Source organism: Sciurus vulgaris (assembly GCF_902686455.1).
Source record: "Sciurus vulgaris genome assembly, chromosome: 2".
NCBI lineage: Eukaryota > Metazoa > Chordata > Mammalia > Rodentia > Sciuridae > Sciurus > Sciurus vulgaris.
Window position 1 is genome coordinate 203879615 of NC_136462.1, and position 15091 is coordinate 203894705.

Below are 15091 nucleotides of genomic sequence, written 5' to 3' on the forward strand. Positions count from 1 at the left end.
AAGGGTTGGGGTGAGGACTTCTGGAAGGACGGATGGGCCCCTTTTGGCCTTGCAGGTGGTCTCACCCAGATGCCCCGGCCTTGGCACCTGAGGCTGTTCTGGATCCCGAAATCAGTAGTGGGGCAGAGGGAAGGCAAGCCTTTGCGCTGTGGTTTCCAATCCTGGGGACAGCGAAGCCGGCCGGGTGGCTGTCAGGGTGGGACTTGGACCCTGAGCTCCGCCCTAGGGCTCCGCCACCAACCCCTGGAGTTACATAAGTCGGGGAGGTGGGTGGGCAGTCTGCGTTAAAGAATAACCTGCTCCAGGAGACGCGGCTCCTTCTTGGCTCTGGCAGTTCCTCGAGCACACTGGTGGGGAGCGGCCGTCCCAGGCAGCGGAACGCTAAGGCGCCCAGAGCTAGGAGCTGTAGGGCGCCGGGCGGCCCCTTTAGCTGGCCCGCGCGGGAGCGCGGTGCCGAGGGCGGGCGGCAGCCCAGCGCGGGCCAGTGGGAGGCAGCGGGCAGGGCCCCCGGCCACTGAGTGTTGATGCGCCCGCTGGCCAATAGGCGCGCGCGCCGGGGCGAGGGGCGTGGCCGGCCGCGCGGCCTCTGGGCGGCGCAGCACGAAGCGGGCAGCGCGGGATCCAGGGCGGGGGTCTGCGGCCCCGCCAGCCCGGCCCGGCCCGGGGCCGCGTCCTGAGAGTCTGTCCTCGCCGCTGCAGCCTAGGCAGCCGGCCGGCTATGGAAACCAAGCTCTCCCCGGGTCCGAGTCTCGGCTGCGAGCGCCCCCAGCTCCGCGCTGGTGGTCCGGACCCCAGTGCGCTGCGGGCCGAGGCGCCGTGGCTGGGTGTGCAGGGCTCGGGCCCGCGCGCCGCGCCCGTGACGGTGCCGGCGCCGCCACAGGTACTAGTGGGCGGGGGCGCCAACAAAGTTTCTCTGGCTGCAAAGATGGCGTCGGGGCTGCGCAAACTTTGGGCCCCGAGGGCGTGGCAGCGGGGGGCGGCCGCGTCGGTCCGTGCATGTCCGTGGGTCCGGCTGAGCTACCAGGGGACGATTCCCGCCGACTGCGCCGGGGCGGGGCCGGAGGCGGGGCTACGTTGTCCACACTGTCGGCAGCGGGTGGGGTGGGGGCGGGCGCCAACCGGATCCACGGTGCAGGCTGGTGGGCCTGGGTTGCCTCTCCACTTAGTCTCCCCCATCTGCAGGGTCCTTCTATGGGCGGCAGCTTTGCGGGCTTGGAGTTCGCGCTGCCGCAGGAGCCTCAGGCTGCAGACCTAGGGACCCCGGGGACGTGGGCGGGGGCGGCAGGGCTCCCGACGCCGTCGGTGCATATCCCGGTGCCAGCGCAGAGGTGAGCCGCTGGGGTGGGGGGGGGGGTGTGCACACGTGCGTCGGTGTGTGCAGAGGCAGTGGTTGGGGCACGGATTTCTGCCTTCCTGACCCTCCGGGAGGCCTCGGTTAAGAATAGGGCAGGGTCCGGAACTGGGTTTCTGGCTCCTCTTCCCCCAGCTGTCCAGCCCTGGAGGAGCTAGGCAGAATGACCAATTGCGTTGGGGTCCACTCGCAGAATTGGGAGGGGCAGCTGTCAGTTTCTGTGCAGAAGAGGCTGCGCAGTTTGCATGGGGCTTACTGTCCAGGAATCCCTGGGGCTGCTACTGCCACTTCCCCACCCCTGCCGTGCCCAGACACCTCTGGCTGGCTATGCAACAGGGGCGGTCTCTGTCCTATTCCGCTGAGACTCAGGACTAGCCTGTGCTTGGAGCCCAGTCTCCCTCTGGCTGCTGCCGAATGCTGGCTGCTTCTGCCTCCTAAGCCTGGCTCGAGGCCCACAGCTGCTGTTGCACAACCCTGGTTAATAAGTGTGATGGGGGGAGGGCTGGGCTGGGGTCATCTCTGGCCCACCAGTGAGATCACAGACACGGTGCCCTGTAGACCCTGGGGAGGGGGGGCAGGGAACAAAAGCCCAGGCTGTAGAGAGACCCCCCAGCCCTGTGCCCCATGGTTCCTGGTGATTTGAGGCTCTGCAACCTGAGCTGGGGGTGGAGCCAGACCTCCTACCCTGCCAGGAGTTAGGCAGCCTGGTGCAGGAACACGTGCCTAGGCCTGCACGTGTAGCTGGGCCAGGGGAGGGACCTAGAACACTTGTTGGGCTCCGCCCTGCCCTGCCCAGCCCAGCCCATACCTTGCCCCTGTCTTCTTCAGATCCCCCCCAGGAAAAGCTCGACTGGATGAGGTCATGGCTGCCGCAGCCCTTACAAGCCTGTCTACTAGCCCCCTCTATCTGGGGGCCCCTGCTGTAGTCTTCAGCCCAGGTGAGTCTCAGAAGTCTGTGCTTAGGTGGGGGCAGGGCCTGGGATTGTAGTCTCCCAGGACCCTGCAGCCACCCAGTTTGTGGGATCAAGCAGAGTCCCCAGACCTGCCACTCACCCTTCAGCCCTCTTTCTGAAATGGGTATATGGACCCTCCCCACCCCCACGCCTTTCACTGAGGCCAAAGTCAAAAGGTCCCAGGCCTTTGCAAACTGCCCACCTCCACTTTGCTGACCATGCAAAATACTATGCTGGGGGATGTCTCTCCATGCCTCAGTGACGAAAATCTTCTCCAAGACTGCCCACCAAGCTCACCTGAATAGGCGGCTGCCGAGTTAGGGGCTGGAGGACATCAGGTAGCCAGCAGGTAGCAGCTCCCACAGAGCAGCTCAAGCCCACCAGAGGTCCTGAGGTGCATGTTCCTGCAGAGCCTGGTTTGGAACCCTGGAGGGAGGCCCTGGTGCAGCCCACGGGCAGCTACAGCAGCAGCAGCAACAGTGGAGACTGGGGCTGGGACCTGGCCAGCGACCAGTCCTCCCCATCCACCCCATCGCCCCCACTGCCCCCTGAGACAGCCCACTTTCTGTTTGGGGAGCCCACCCCAAGGAAGCGGAAGGTGAGCTGGGGGAGCCCAGGGCGGGTGGACATGGGTGCTGCTCCTGACACACGCCCTGTTGCCCAGAGCTCGGTCCAGGTGGTGTTCCAGTGCCTGTGGAAGAGCTGCGGGAAGGTGCTGCACACAGCCTCCGCCATACAGAGACACATCCGCCTGGTGCACCTGGGGTGCGGCGGGGCTGGGGGCAGGCCGGTGGGGCTGGGCCAGGCCCGGCCAGGCCAGGGCTTCAGCTCCCATGCTGTATCTCCAGCAGGAGACGGGCAGAGCCTGAGCACAGTGATGGTGAGGAGGACTTCTACTACACAGAGCTGGACATTGGTGTGGACAAGCTGACTGATGGGCTGTCCAGCCTGACCCCAGCATCCCCTGAAGCCCCTGTGCCACCCGCCTTCCCCCGCCTGGACCTGCCTAGTCTGCTGCGGCCCCTGGCCCTGCCCCTGCCCCCTGTGCTTAGCTCTGCAGCTCCCCTCCAGACATGCCACAGTGACCACACCCACCAGGCTGGGGAGCCCACAGGTGACAGCTGGGAGCAAGTCTCAGGGCACTCTGGAGAGGAGCGAAGTCCAGGTTGCAGCTCCCCCCAGGGCTGCCTGGCACCAGTCCGCGTGGACGCACAGCCCACCGAGGGCCGGGCCACTATGCCAGCCCTGCCCTCTAAGCTTGGTGCCAACTTGAGGTATGTGTGGGCTGCGGGTTCAGTCAGGTGCCAGGTGGGGAGGGTCCCAGCTGACAGCACTCCTGTCCCTTGCCTGTCTCCGCAGGAAGCCGCGTGGTGATGCCAAGAAGTGCAGGAAGGTGTATGGCATGGACCACCGGGACCTGTGGTGCACGGCCTGCCGCTGGAAGAAGGCTTGTCAGAGGTTCCTGGACTGAGCCCCGCGCTGCTGCCCAGCCTCCTGACCCAGCAAGCCCCAGGCCTGGCCTTGCCCAGCTGCAGGCTACTTTCTAATGCAGGAGAAAGCAAGGGAGCTAGTGGCCCTGGACCCCAGAGGCAGCGGAGGGTTCTGCTCTTCAGAGTGCCTCTGAAGAAGCCAGCGTTGTTGCACTAAAGCCAGATGACATCACTGTCCCCTTGGACCCAGGGCTGCTGCCCCCCTGCCTGTTGGCCCAGGACTGGTCAAGGATGTCAACGATGTTGGCAGGCCAGCTGTGGGGGCCAGTCCAAGAGGCACTTTGAGGGGTGTTGAGAGGGGACTCCCATGCTTGCACTTAATGCCATGGTTTGGGGGCCAGGGCTGATATTTTACCATGTTTCTGAAGCTCAGGTGTCTCACGTCTGGGCCACCAGGCGAGGAGAAAAATTAAAAATTGGGGGGTTTTCCAGAAGCTGAGTCTGCCTCCTGGAGGAAAGGAATGGGTCCAGGACCCTGTGGGAGTGCTGAGGGTCTCCAGTCTGGGCCCCTCTATCCAAGGTGAGGCCAAAGAGGGGCGCTGTCTGAAACACAGGAGGCGTCTGCTGGGAGCAGCAATTTCCCAATTTATTGAAAGTGATCGCTTTTCAAGAATGTCTATGCTAATCCCGTCACAGAAAGGAACCCACAGGCAGGCCTGGAGCCTGTGGAGGCAAACAGGAAACCCCAAGACCCTCTGTAGAGAAGAGAAGGTGATGCTGGCCTGGCCTGTGGCTACAGAAAGCCGGGCAGCAGCTGTAATTTTCCACCAACAGACTGAAGAGCCTCCCCAAATATTAAATACATCTTCAGTACAAACACAGGTTTATAATAATGTATAAAGTCAATATAACAGAGCATCCCGAGGAAAAATCAACAGTCTCCAAACACTGCCTTTTTTTTTTTTTTTTTTTTTTTGTCTTCTGTTTTTGGTGACAGGTTGAAAGCATGTTGAAAAAATAAATATTTAAGGAAAGCACACACACACACAGCACCCTCACTACAAGTGATTCTAAAAGGGCTGCATACAAAACAACATAGGCTCTAAACAAAAGACAACCACTACGGATTATGGCTTCTTAAGAGCTGCACATGTCACAGAATGAGCCAAGGAGGATTATCTTTCATAATATTGCAAAAAGTTCCAGTTTTGCATTTTCTGTTTTTTTCTTAAAAAGGAAGATGTGCAAAGTTGGAAGCATAGCTGTGTCCCGAGTCAGGTCTTGGAAAGTCCCGGCAGCATCCTGTTGCCCAGACCCAGAGTCCAAATAACCTGGCCAGGATCCAGAGCTCCATACAAAATCATGGTTTCCCTATTCACACCCCATCCCCACCATGGACTGTATCTTCCACTTTGGTGTTGCAAACACCAAGATACAAACAGACACAACAAAAAATACAAAATGTGAAATGTAATCTACACATTATTTTCCTCTTCATAAAAAAATATTTATTAGTTTGAACATTGATTAAAAAAAAAAAATCAGTCACGTAAAAAAAACCCTTCATTACATGTCTTTTTCCCTCCATGCCTCCTGAGATGGATGTGTTCATCTGGATTTGAAACTCCACTCTCCAACTAGCAAACAGAACAGCGGACCTGCCACACAGCAGATGGGGGAGGTGGTGGACAGATTGGGAACCTTGGTTTTCCAGTACAGTATCATTTCAAGAAAATACCCCTAGGTCAGCAAAGGCATCCAGAGTGGGAGCCAGTCAGAGAGCAAGACATCCTGAGTGCCAGGCAGAGGTGCCTGGGGGAGGTGGGCCAGGGGCCCTGGGCAGTTCAGCCTGAGATGGGTGGGGGGACCGGTACAAAACTCAGAGGCTTGTAGCAAAGGTCTGATTTCCAAATGCATCTTGTAAGAAAGTAAGTGTATAGAAAAGGTGTTAGAAAAGTGGGAGAAAAGGTACAAAGTTCTGAGAGCACTGAAGGGGGCTGGGAGCTCAGCTGGAGCTTCCCCAGTGAGGGAGTCCAGCCACGATGCCCGACTGGGAGCACCCCAGACCCCGCCATGGCAGTGGGAGAGAGTGGGTGACAAGCCACAGGCCCCCAGGCTCAGGAGGATCTGAGCCTGCTCTAAGGACTGGCTCAGGAGCTCATAGCTTGCCTGGGAGAGGCTTGTGTGCAGGCAGACTGGATGACAGCGTGGGGAGCAGCCTCTCCTAACTGGTAGAAAAAGTGGCTGATTTCACTTTAAAAAAACAGAGAACTGCAACTCCTCCCCTGTGCACAGGCCCTCGAGGGTAGCACCATGTCCCTGTGCCCACTTGGGCCAGCCCTGCAGGTTGTTGGCAGCAGCCGCCAGGCAGCTCGGAATGTTCTCAGGAGACATGCTCCAGGTGACCACTGGGAACTAAGTCATGGTTTTCAGGGGTTTTCCTTTTTCCACCTAGGGAGCTATGACAGTAAAAAGGTAACAGCCATCTGGCTTGCAGTCTGGAGGAGAAGATAGAAATGGTCTCTCCAGTTGGTGCTAACAGCACCCCAAGGAGCCCTGGCCTAGGGTGGGGGCGGTCAGCCTACCTGCACCTCACCTGAGAGGGTGCACTCGATGAGGTGGAGGAAAGGTGGAATGTCTTAGCTGTAATGTCAGAAGCAGCCTGGAGAGGAAGGCAGGCTGCCACGTCTGTCCTAAGGAGGGTCCGGCAGCCTGCCTCCAGGACCTCAAAGCTGGGGGATGCAGAGATGCCCACCACCAGGGCCTTTGCTTTCACTCAGGAGAAAAGGAGAACACATGGCAAGCTCCTTCAAAGCATAGCAGGAGGACTTGACAAGCCAAAGGAAAAACAACCCTATATAGTTTTGCCAAGTGTGAAAAACGACGCAAAAAACAATATTCTTCTGTAGCTACTTCACGATGTCTCCAACTACTTTAACATTTGGTTACCCAGGTGGGGAGGTGAAGCAGCACACTGCAGCTAGGAACACCCACCTCCAGTGTTAGCAGCAACGTTGGCAGGAGTCCGGCTCCAGCCCATCCCGAGAGGAGTCAGCAAGAGCACTGGAGCAAGCTCAGGGTGGACAAGGGGCCAGGCTCTCTAAGGAAGTGCACAGAGCTGAGGCCCTCATGGCAGAACTGGTTTGGGCCTGAGGTGGGGAGCCTGGCCAAGGGTCCCCTCCCTGACTGAGGAGTCCTGCATGGAAGGAGCTGCGGCCTCCTCAGGCCCCGCCCTCCGGGTCTGCTGCCACCCGGAGAGAGCACCTGGAGCCCTGGATCAGCGAGGATCTGCAGCTGCTTTGTTAAGCACCAAAGCCCAGAGGTAAGAGGGTCACAGGGCTTTCCGTGCACTGGACCTGGGTTCTACAGGCTGCCACCATGTGGCAGGAGCCAAGAGGGCAAAGGGCCACTGCAGGGTCACAGGCAGCTACCTGGCTGTAGGGCTTGGGCAGTGCTGCAGACGGATGCAGCTTGGATGTACACAACACTCTCAACACAGACGCAGACCTGTGGCCTCAAGGATCACTCATGCCCCTGACAAGTGCTGACCCTGGCCAGGTCACTGGACTACCATGCATCCAGGGCCTGACCAGCCACCGAGGGTTCCTCTGATGCCCGCACCTGCAGGCACTTGTTGGGGACTCACATCATCCCTGGACAGGCCCGAACATGCGCTCTCCCTTGACTCAGACCTACCCTGCCCTCCCCACTGTCGGTTCAACTGTTTCTTAGGACAATAGGGGCCAGGGCGGTGTCTGTAGGGATGGGGCTGGACACAGGGAGGACCGGAGAGGGGCTGTGAGAAGGGCGGGCCTGCCCTGCCTCCGGGTGTTGAGACCCACTAAGACGCACACACACAGGTGGACAAAGCGATGCAGCCACCGCCGGACCCTGCCTGCCGGGGCGGGGCCTAGGAGATCCAGGCAAAGTCCTTGTCCGGCCCTGCAGTGGGGCTGCGTGGCTCCTGTGGCGAGTCCTCGTCCTCTTTGTCATCCCCCAACAGCGCATCCTCAGGCGCCAGCCCCACATCGTCCTTCCACTTTGCCACGTCGTCGTCCTCGTCCTCCCCCAGCTCCTCCTCGCCCTCCCCTCGCGGGTCCTCTGGGTCCTCCAGGTAGGGCCCATCGCCAGTGAACAGGGCCTCGGGGGAGCCCTCGCCGCCCCCATGGTCCAGCGGCGCGGCCACACCCCGGCCGGCGCAGTCTGCACACACACCGTGGCGACGCGAGCCGTGCTTGATGCCCACGCTGGCTGCGGACATGAACACGCGACTGCACACTTTGCACACGTACTTCTTGTCCTTGCTGTGGACCTGGGAGAACAGGGCAGTTAGTGGAGGGGTGAGGTCCCCCAGGGGCAGTCCTTGCCAGGCCAGGAGAAAGGACAGCCATGGCAGTGACATGGGGGTAACAGATCTGCTCTGACCCTCAAGCCCAGGTTTCCAGTGCTGCCCCCAAAGTCCACATGGTCAGAACTGGGGACAGCACCCAAACAGCCCTGTGCTGAGGGCTGCTGGCACCAGGGGCAGCAGTGTCCTCCCATAGCCCCCTGCAGGGCCAGATCTCACACACACACACACACACACACACACACACACACACATGCAGGCACACACACACAAGCTCACACACACACGGGCACACGCACACACACACAGGCACACACACATGGGCACACACACGCACACACACGGGCACACAGGCACACACACAGGCACACAAACACACACGCAGGCACACACACACACGCAGGCACACATACATGCAGGCACACACACATGGGCACACACGCACACACACAGGCACACAAACACACACACCGGTGCACACACACAGGCATACACACACACAGGCACACACGCACACACACACACACACACAGGCACACACACGCACCGCACACACACATACAGGCACATACACAGGCACATGCACACATACAGGCACATACACACACAGGCACACACACAGGCACACAAACACACATACATGCACACACACACAGGCACATACACACACAGGCGCGCACACACACACACAGGCACACAAACACACATACAGGCACACACACACACAGGCACACGCACACACGCACACACACAGAGGTACGCACACAGGCACACGCATACACACGCACACACACAGGCACACAAACACACACACAGGCACACACACAGGCACACACGCACACATATAGGCACATACACAGGCACACACACACATACAGGCACATACACACAGGCACACACACACACATACAGGCACACAGGCATGCACACATATAGGCACATACACACAGGCACACACACATAGGCGCAGACACACACAGGCGCACACATCCACACAGGCACACACACAGGCACACACACACAGGCACATGCACACACATCCACACACAGAGGCACGCACACAGGCACACACACATGTGCACACACACATACACACACACATGCGCGTGCCCACACACACGCACAGGCACAGAGGCCCTGCTGCACCCTCCTCCTGAGGTTACTCTGCTCTCTCCTCCAGAGCCCCTGCCAGGACAGGCGGAGTTCTCACCAGACAGCTATGGAGCACTCCGGTGCCCGGCCAGAAAGGACCACGCCCACTCAGGCGAGGTGCCCAGGTCAGGGACGGCAAGCCCCACACAGCTGTGACCAGAAGCTACAGTCAGATCTGGCTTCTGGAAGCTCAGTCCAGGCCCATGGCTTGGTGGGCTGGGCAGCTGGGGAGCCATGAGTCAAGAGTGAAGGACAGAGGGAAGGGGAGTTGGGATGGAGCCCCAGGAGATGATGGTGGACTGGGGTAGCAGGCTGTGGGCCTGGGAGCCAGGCAGTGAGTCCACACCTCAGCCTGATTCCTGACCATTTCCTTGTAGGTGAAAAGCACGTTTCCCTCCCCGGCAGGATTCCCACAGTCAACTAAGAGGCAAGGACAGAGATTAGCCACTGAAGTCAGCAGAAGAGGCATGGTGGTCAGGAAGGACAGGAGTGCCCCCTTACCAGGGCTATGCCTGACAGGGAGCAACTGTATTTGGGAGCGGGTCCTCAAGAGGGCAGGACATGAAGGTCCTGGAACCCAAGGGCACACACACGTGGCCCCAGTGTCTTCTGCTGAAGGGGGCAGGGATGCCCGCTGCTGTACCCAGCCTCTGGAGACCTCAGCGTCAGGGTTGACCTGGCTGGCCTGAGAGGCCGTGGAGGCACGTTCACATTCACACCAAGCCCTGCCCTGTTCTCCAAGAACAAAGGCCAGTGGGCTTACAGGGGCAGACTCCCTGAGAAAGTTGGACTCCATGTTGGATCTGGTGCTGGCCAGTCTTCTGCCCTCAGGTGCCAGCAACCTCCGCAGACCTAAAGGTTCCCCTCGGCCCCTCTGTCCTGTGGAGACACCTGGGCTCCACGTGGGGCAGCTGAAGCCATGTGAGACAGCAGCAGGCTGCACGCCGGGAAGGAGGCGTCTGGAGTTTCTGAATCCAGCTCTCCACGCCTGCAGAGAACTGGAGCCAGGCTGTGGTGGAGAGGTCCTCTAGGGTGGCTCATGTGGTCCCCAAAGGCTCATGTGTCAAAGGTGTGGTCCCCGCACAGCGCATTCAGAGTGGAGGCATCTGGGTGGGGGTCCTGAGGGTCTGACCCGAGTCAGCGGGTGACTCCTTGGGTGCTGAATGCAGCACGTGGAGGTGGGACCTTGTTATAGGAGGTGGGTTTCTGGGGTTGACCTTCTCTCCCTGTCTTCCCTTCCCTCCACTTCCTGGCTGCCTGGAGCTGAGCAGCTTTGACCTACCACACACTTCTGCCATAATGCTTCTGCCTCCACTTGGCCCAGAGCAATAGAGTCAGCCCACTGTGCACTGAACCCTCCAAAAACACGAGTCAAGATAAACTTTTCCCTCTCTAAGTGGTTCTTGTCAGGTATTTTGGTCACAGCAACAAAAGGTTGGCTAACATATTTCTTCTACTCAAAGGATCTGACAAGCCATCATGGTGTCCTGCAGCTGTGCCCTGGTGAGCTGCCCCTCACTGGCCTCCGTTTCCCAGGTTCTTGTTCCCACAGAATACTGCTCTTGAACCCGACCTCCCTGAAGGCAGGGTTGTTACTTCCACAAAACCCCAAACGGCAAGGTGGCAGCTGCCAGGCTGACCTGAAGACAACTCTGGAGGGCCAGAGCATGGCCTGGGCAGGCTGCCACATGGGGGACCTTCAGGAACAGCTGGTGATGGCCTTTGGAGCTGCATGCCAGCTCCCTGGCTTCCTCAAAAGTCCAACCAGCAGTGTCTAGACCTTTGGGTTGGATCCTTTTGTAGGTCTGTTCTGCCCTGTATTAAATTCAGGGCCTCCCTGCCACCACACCCCACAACAATAGAACAGAACTGCTAAACTAAGTCACAGTAGGAACTATTCCAAATGGACGACCTGGTGGGAGTAGGTATAGGAGGGGCTGGAGTGCTGCCCAGGTGGCCTGGGGGCTCCCAAGGCAGACAACTAGGACCAGAAGGCCAGGCACTCACAGATCCTCATGACTCCTGCTCAGGAAGGGTGCTGGGCACCATAGTAACTGTGGCTAAGCCCTTGGTGGTAGTGCTGTGGAACAGGGTCATCCAGACCTGAGGCCCTAGCAGGTGCAGAGGGGTCCTGCTCCCTGATGCTGGGTGTGGCCCTGCAGGTGCCTGGAGGGCTGCACATGCCAGGAAGTGGCTGCAGAACTGTCTTCTAACGCAGAGAGCTCACTTCTCAGAGTAGGCACACCAGAGAACCCAAAGCTCTCCTCAGGAAAAGGTGCCCCCCTTTTTTTTATTTTTTATTTTTTTGTTTTATTTTCTGTATTTTTAGTACTAGGGATTGAATTCATCACACATGCTAGGCAACACTCTATCACTGAGCTACACCCCCAGTCCTTTCTATTTTTTATTTTGAGACAGGGTCTTGCTAAGTTGCTCAGGCTGGCCTGCAACTTGAGATCCTCCTGCCTCAGCTTCCTGTACAGCTGGGATTACAGGCATGGCCACCGAGCCTGGCCTAAAATGTTCTAAGTACATTTTTCAGGGACACCCTGAAGTCCAACCATGAACTTCAGGATAAGCATCCTGGCCCTACACAAGGCAAGGGTCACACGGCAGGACTGGCCCTCAGGCATGGTCACACTCCTGAAACACTCCTGATTCCTGTGGTTTCTCTAGACAAATGGAAGAACAACTCACATTGAGACTCATCAGCATCTACTAGTGTGAAAAAAAGATGCGGCCCCTCTGAATAGGTATATATATATATGCCTCTAAGTCTTCACCTCTGTCTGCAAAGTGATATCTGTGGCTTATTAAGTAGATGAAGCAGAAGCAAACATTCATTTAGGAAAAAAAGTTCTAAAACCAGCTTGCTAAGACCTCATGGCTCCTCATGGCCATGTGTTTGCCCCTGGCCTGGAAGGCCTCCCTTCATGATCCAGGGCTTTTCCTGATCCAGGCGTCCCCACCTCGCAGAGGGACACAGGGGGAAGCCCAGAGAACAGCCCTCTGTGGGCTCTGCAGCCATTCAGGAACCCCAACCTCACAGAGATGAGAGCACCCCACTGGGCCAGAGAAGTTGAGCCAACAGAGCCCCTGAACCACCTGGCGGGGCTGCTCATTAAGCTGGTGAGCTGCTGTTGGGCCAGCCTGCAAACCATCCTCCATCCCAAAGATGCCTGAGATGCCCCAATCTGCAGCCCCATCCCAGTTTGGTGTCCCTTGGTGCTGTCTCCCGTCAGGGGTTGGGGCCTTGGGTCCATCTCTCACGTCGCCCAGCTGTGCAGGGCAGATCTCCCTATCTCCAGACAGCCTCCTCTCTATCACTCTCAGCTGAGCTAGCCCACCGCTGGGTGCAGAGGGGTGTAGAGGCTGGCTCCACCCCTACTAAGTGGGCCAGGCAGCTACAGGTAGGCAGCAGTGACCCCTGGGCAGATGAGGTCCAGCGGTGGCCTACTTGACCTCCCCTCTGCCGAGTACCCAGGCATTCTGTGCCCACCCCTGGCCCACCTTTCAGACTTGTCAGCTGCAGGCCCCACACTCACCAGCGTGTGCCGCTTCATGTGCTCCCGCCGTGTGAACTTCTTCCCACAGATCTCACAGGGGTAGGGCCGCTCCCCCGTGTGGGAGCGCATGTGTCTCTTGAGGATGCACTGGTGCATGGCTGAGAAGCTGCAGTAGGGGCACTTGAACTTCTTCCTGATGACCGTGAACTCATTCACTGGAAGAGAGCGGAGGTGTTAGTGCGAGGTTCACCCAGCCACCTTCTCTCCCCAAGCTGTCCACCCACGGGAACACCACAAGCCCACGACCAGGGAGGCTGGTGGCCTGCTCTCACAGGCTTCTGCAAAGTGGAGGCCCTCACAAGTGATCGTCCCTGCTGAGGGACGACCAACAGCCCAGGTCCCAACAGCCCAGGTCCCAACAGTGGCAAGCACAGGACAACCAACCCTGTGCGTGCTGTCCTGACCCTGTTCAGATTCCCTGCCTCAGACCCCGCTGGACTTCCAGGAGTGGCACTGGGCATTGGGACTCCCAGGAGCAGGTAACAAGCCAGCACTGCAGTGTGGTATGGCCAAGGAGGTAGAGAGAACAGGGTACACAAGGAACACGGAAGGAACAGGAGACACGAGGGACACGAGGGACACGGAGGGAACAGGAGACCCAGGGGGACACAGGGGGAACAGGAGACCCGAGGGACACGGGGGGAACAGGAGACCCGAGGGGCACGGGGGGAACAGGAGACACGAGGAACACGCGGGGAACAGGAGACACGAGGGACACGCAGGGAACAGGAGACACGAGGGACACGGAAGGAACAGGAGACCCGAGGGACACGGGGGGAACAGGAGGCACGAGGGACACGGAGGGAACAGGAGACACCAGGGACACGGGGGGAACAGGAGACCCGAGGGACACGGGGGGAACAGGAGGCACGAGGGACACGGAGGGAACAGGAGACACGAGGGACACGCGGGGAACAGGAGACACGAGGGACACGCAGGGAACAGGAGACACGAGGGACACGGAAGGAACAGGAGACCCGAGGGACACGGGGGGAACAGGAGACACGAGGGACACGGAAGGAACAGGAGACCCGAGGGACACGGGGGGAACAGGAGGCACGAGGGACACGGAGGGAACAGGAGACACCAGGGACACGGGGGGAACAGGAGACCCGAGGGACACGGGGGGAACAGGAGGCACGAGGGACACGGGGGGAACAGGAGACCCGAGGGGCACGGGGGGAACAGGAGACACGAGGAACACGCGGGGAACAGGAGACACGAGGGGCACGCGGGGAACAGGAGACACGAGGGGCACGGGGGGAACAGGAGACACCAGGGACACGGGGGGAACAGGAGACCCGAGGGACACGGGGGGAACAGGAGGCACGAGGGACACGGGGGGAACAGGAGACCCGAGGGGCACGGGGGGAACAGGAGACACGAGGAACACGTGGGGAACAGGAGACACGAGGGACACGCAGGGAACAGGAGACACGAGGGACACGGAAGGAACAGGAGACCCGAGGGACACGGGGGGAACAGGAGGCACGAGGGACACGGAAGGAACAGGAGACACCAGGGACACGGGGGGAACAGGAGACCCGAGGGACACGGGGGGAACAGGAGGCACGAGGGACACGGGGGGAACAGGAGACCCGAGGGGCACGAGGGGAACAGGAGGCACGAGGGACACGGGGGGAACAGGAGACACCAGGGACACGGGGGGAACAGGAGGCCCGAGGGACACGGGGGGAACAGGAGGCATGAGGGACACGGGGGGAACAGGAGACACCAGGGACACGGGGGGAACAGGAGGCACGAGGGACACGGGGGGAACAGGAGACCCGAGGGGCACGAGGGGAACAGGAGGCCCGAGGGACACGGGGAAAACAGGAGACCCGAGGGACACAGGGGGAACAGGAGACCCGAGGGGCACGGGGGGAACAGGAGACACGAGGAACACGCGGGGAACAGGAGACACGAGGGACACGCAGGGAACAGGAGACACAAGGGACACGGAAGGAACAGGAGACCCGAGGGACACGGGGGGAACAGGAGACACCAGGGACACGGGGGGATCAGGAGGCCCGAGGGACACGAGGGGAACAGGAGACCCGAGGGACACGGGGGGAACAGGAGGCCCGAGGGACACGGGGAAAACAGGAGACCCGAGGGACACGGGGGGAACAGGAGACCCGAGGGGCACGGGGGGAACAGGAGACACGAGGAACACGCGGGGAACAGGAGACACGAGGGACACGCAGGGAACAGGAGACACGAGGGACACGGAAGGAACAGGAGACCCGAGGGACACGGGGGGAACAGGAGGCACGAGGGACACGGAGGGA

At 59.7% G+C, this 15091-nt stretch overlaps 2 protein-coding genes across 11 annotated transcripts in view; one reads left to right on the top strand and one right to left on the bottom strand.

The window, feature by feature from the left end:
- The first annotated feature begins 30 nt into the window (after positions 1-30).
- Positions 31-4228, top strand: SLC2A4RG (SLC2A4 regulator). Of its 7 annotated transcripts, none has more exons than XM_079127585.1 (7): positions 32-880; positions 1183-1328; positions 2180-2289; positions 2715-2902; positions 2969-3069; positions 3153-3578; positions 3664-4228. In XM_079127585.1, exons 1-7 carry the CDS (start codon positions 719-721, stop codon positions 3773-3775), a joined length of 1245 nt encoding a protein of 414 aa, XP_078983711.1. In that variant the 5' UTR covers positions 32-718; the 3' UTR covers positions 3776-4228. The 7 variants fall into 7 exon arrangements, with proteins under 7 accessions (XP_078983708.1, XP_078983711.1, XP_078983712.1 ...); XM_079127586.1 differs by having other exon boundaries at positions 3156-3578; XM_079127582.1 differs by having other exon boundaries at positions 31-880; positions 2715-3069.
- Positions 4229-6352: 2124 nt separating this feature from the next.
- The window catches only part of ZBTB46 (zinc finger and BTB domain containing 46), a 53436-nt gene continuing 44697 nt past the window's right edge, over positions 6353-15091 (bottom strand). For all 4 annotated transcript variants that reach the window (XM_079127598.1, XM_079127597.1, XM_079127596.1 and 1 more), the window contains exons 4-5: positions 12780-12955; positions 6353-8046 (exon numbers count right to left, since the gene is read on the bottom strand). In XM_079127598.1, the coding sequence (XP_078983724.1) occupies positions 7645-8046; positions 12780-12955 (578 nt within the window). In that variant the 3' untranslated portion in view covers positions 6353-7644. The remainder of the gene's footprint in view (positions 8047-12779; positions 12956-15091) is intronic.

Excerpts from the sequence above, each read along its gene's own strand:
- SLC2A4RG (XM_079127580.1), top strand. The coding sequence starts at position 997 with ATGTCCGTGGGTCCGGCTGAGCTACCAGGGGACGATTCCCGCCGACTG. Across the intron at positions 1,329-2,179 it reads ATCCCGGTGCCAGCGCAGAG|ATCCCCCCCAGGAAAAGCTC; the intron begins GTGAGCCGCTGG and ends TGTCTTCTTCAG. Across the intron at positions 2,290-2,714 it reads TGCTGTAGTCTTCAGCCCAG|AGCCTGGTTTGGAACCCTGG; the intron begins GTGAGTCTCAGA and ends ATGTTCCTGCAG.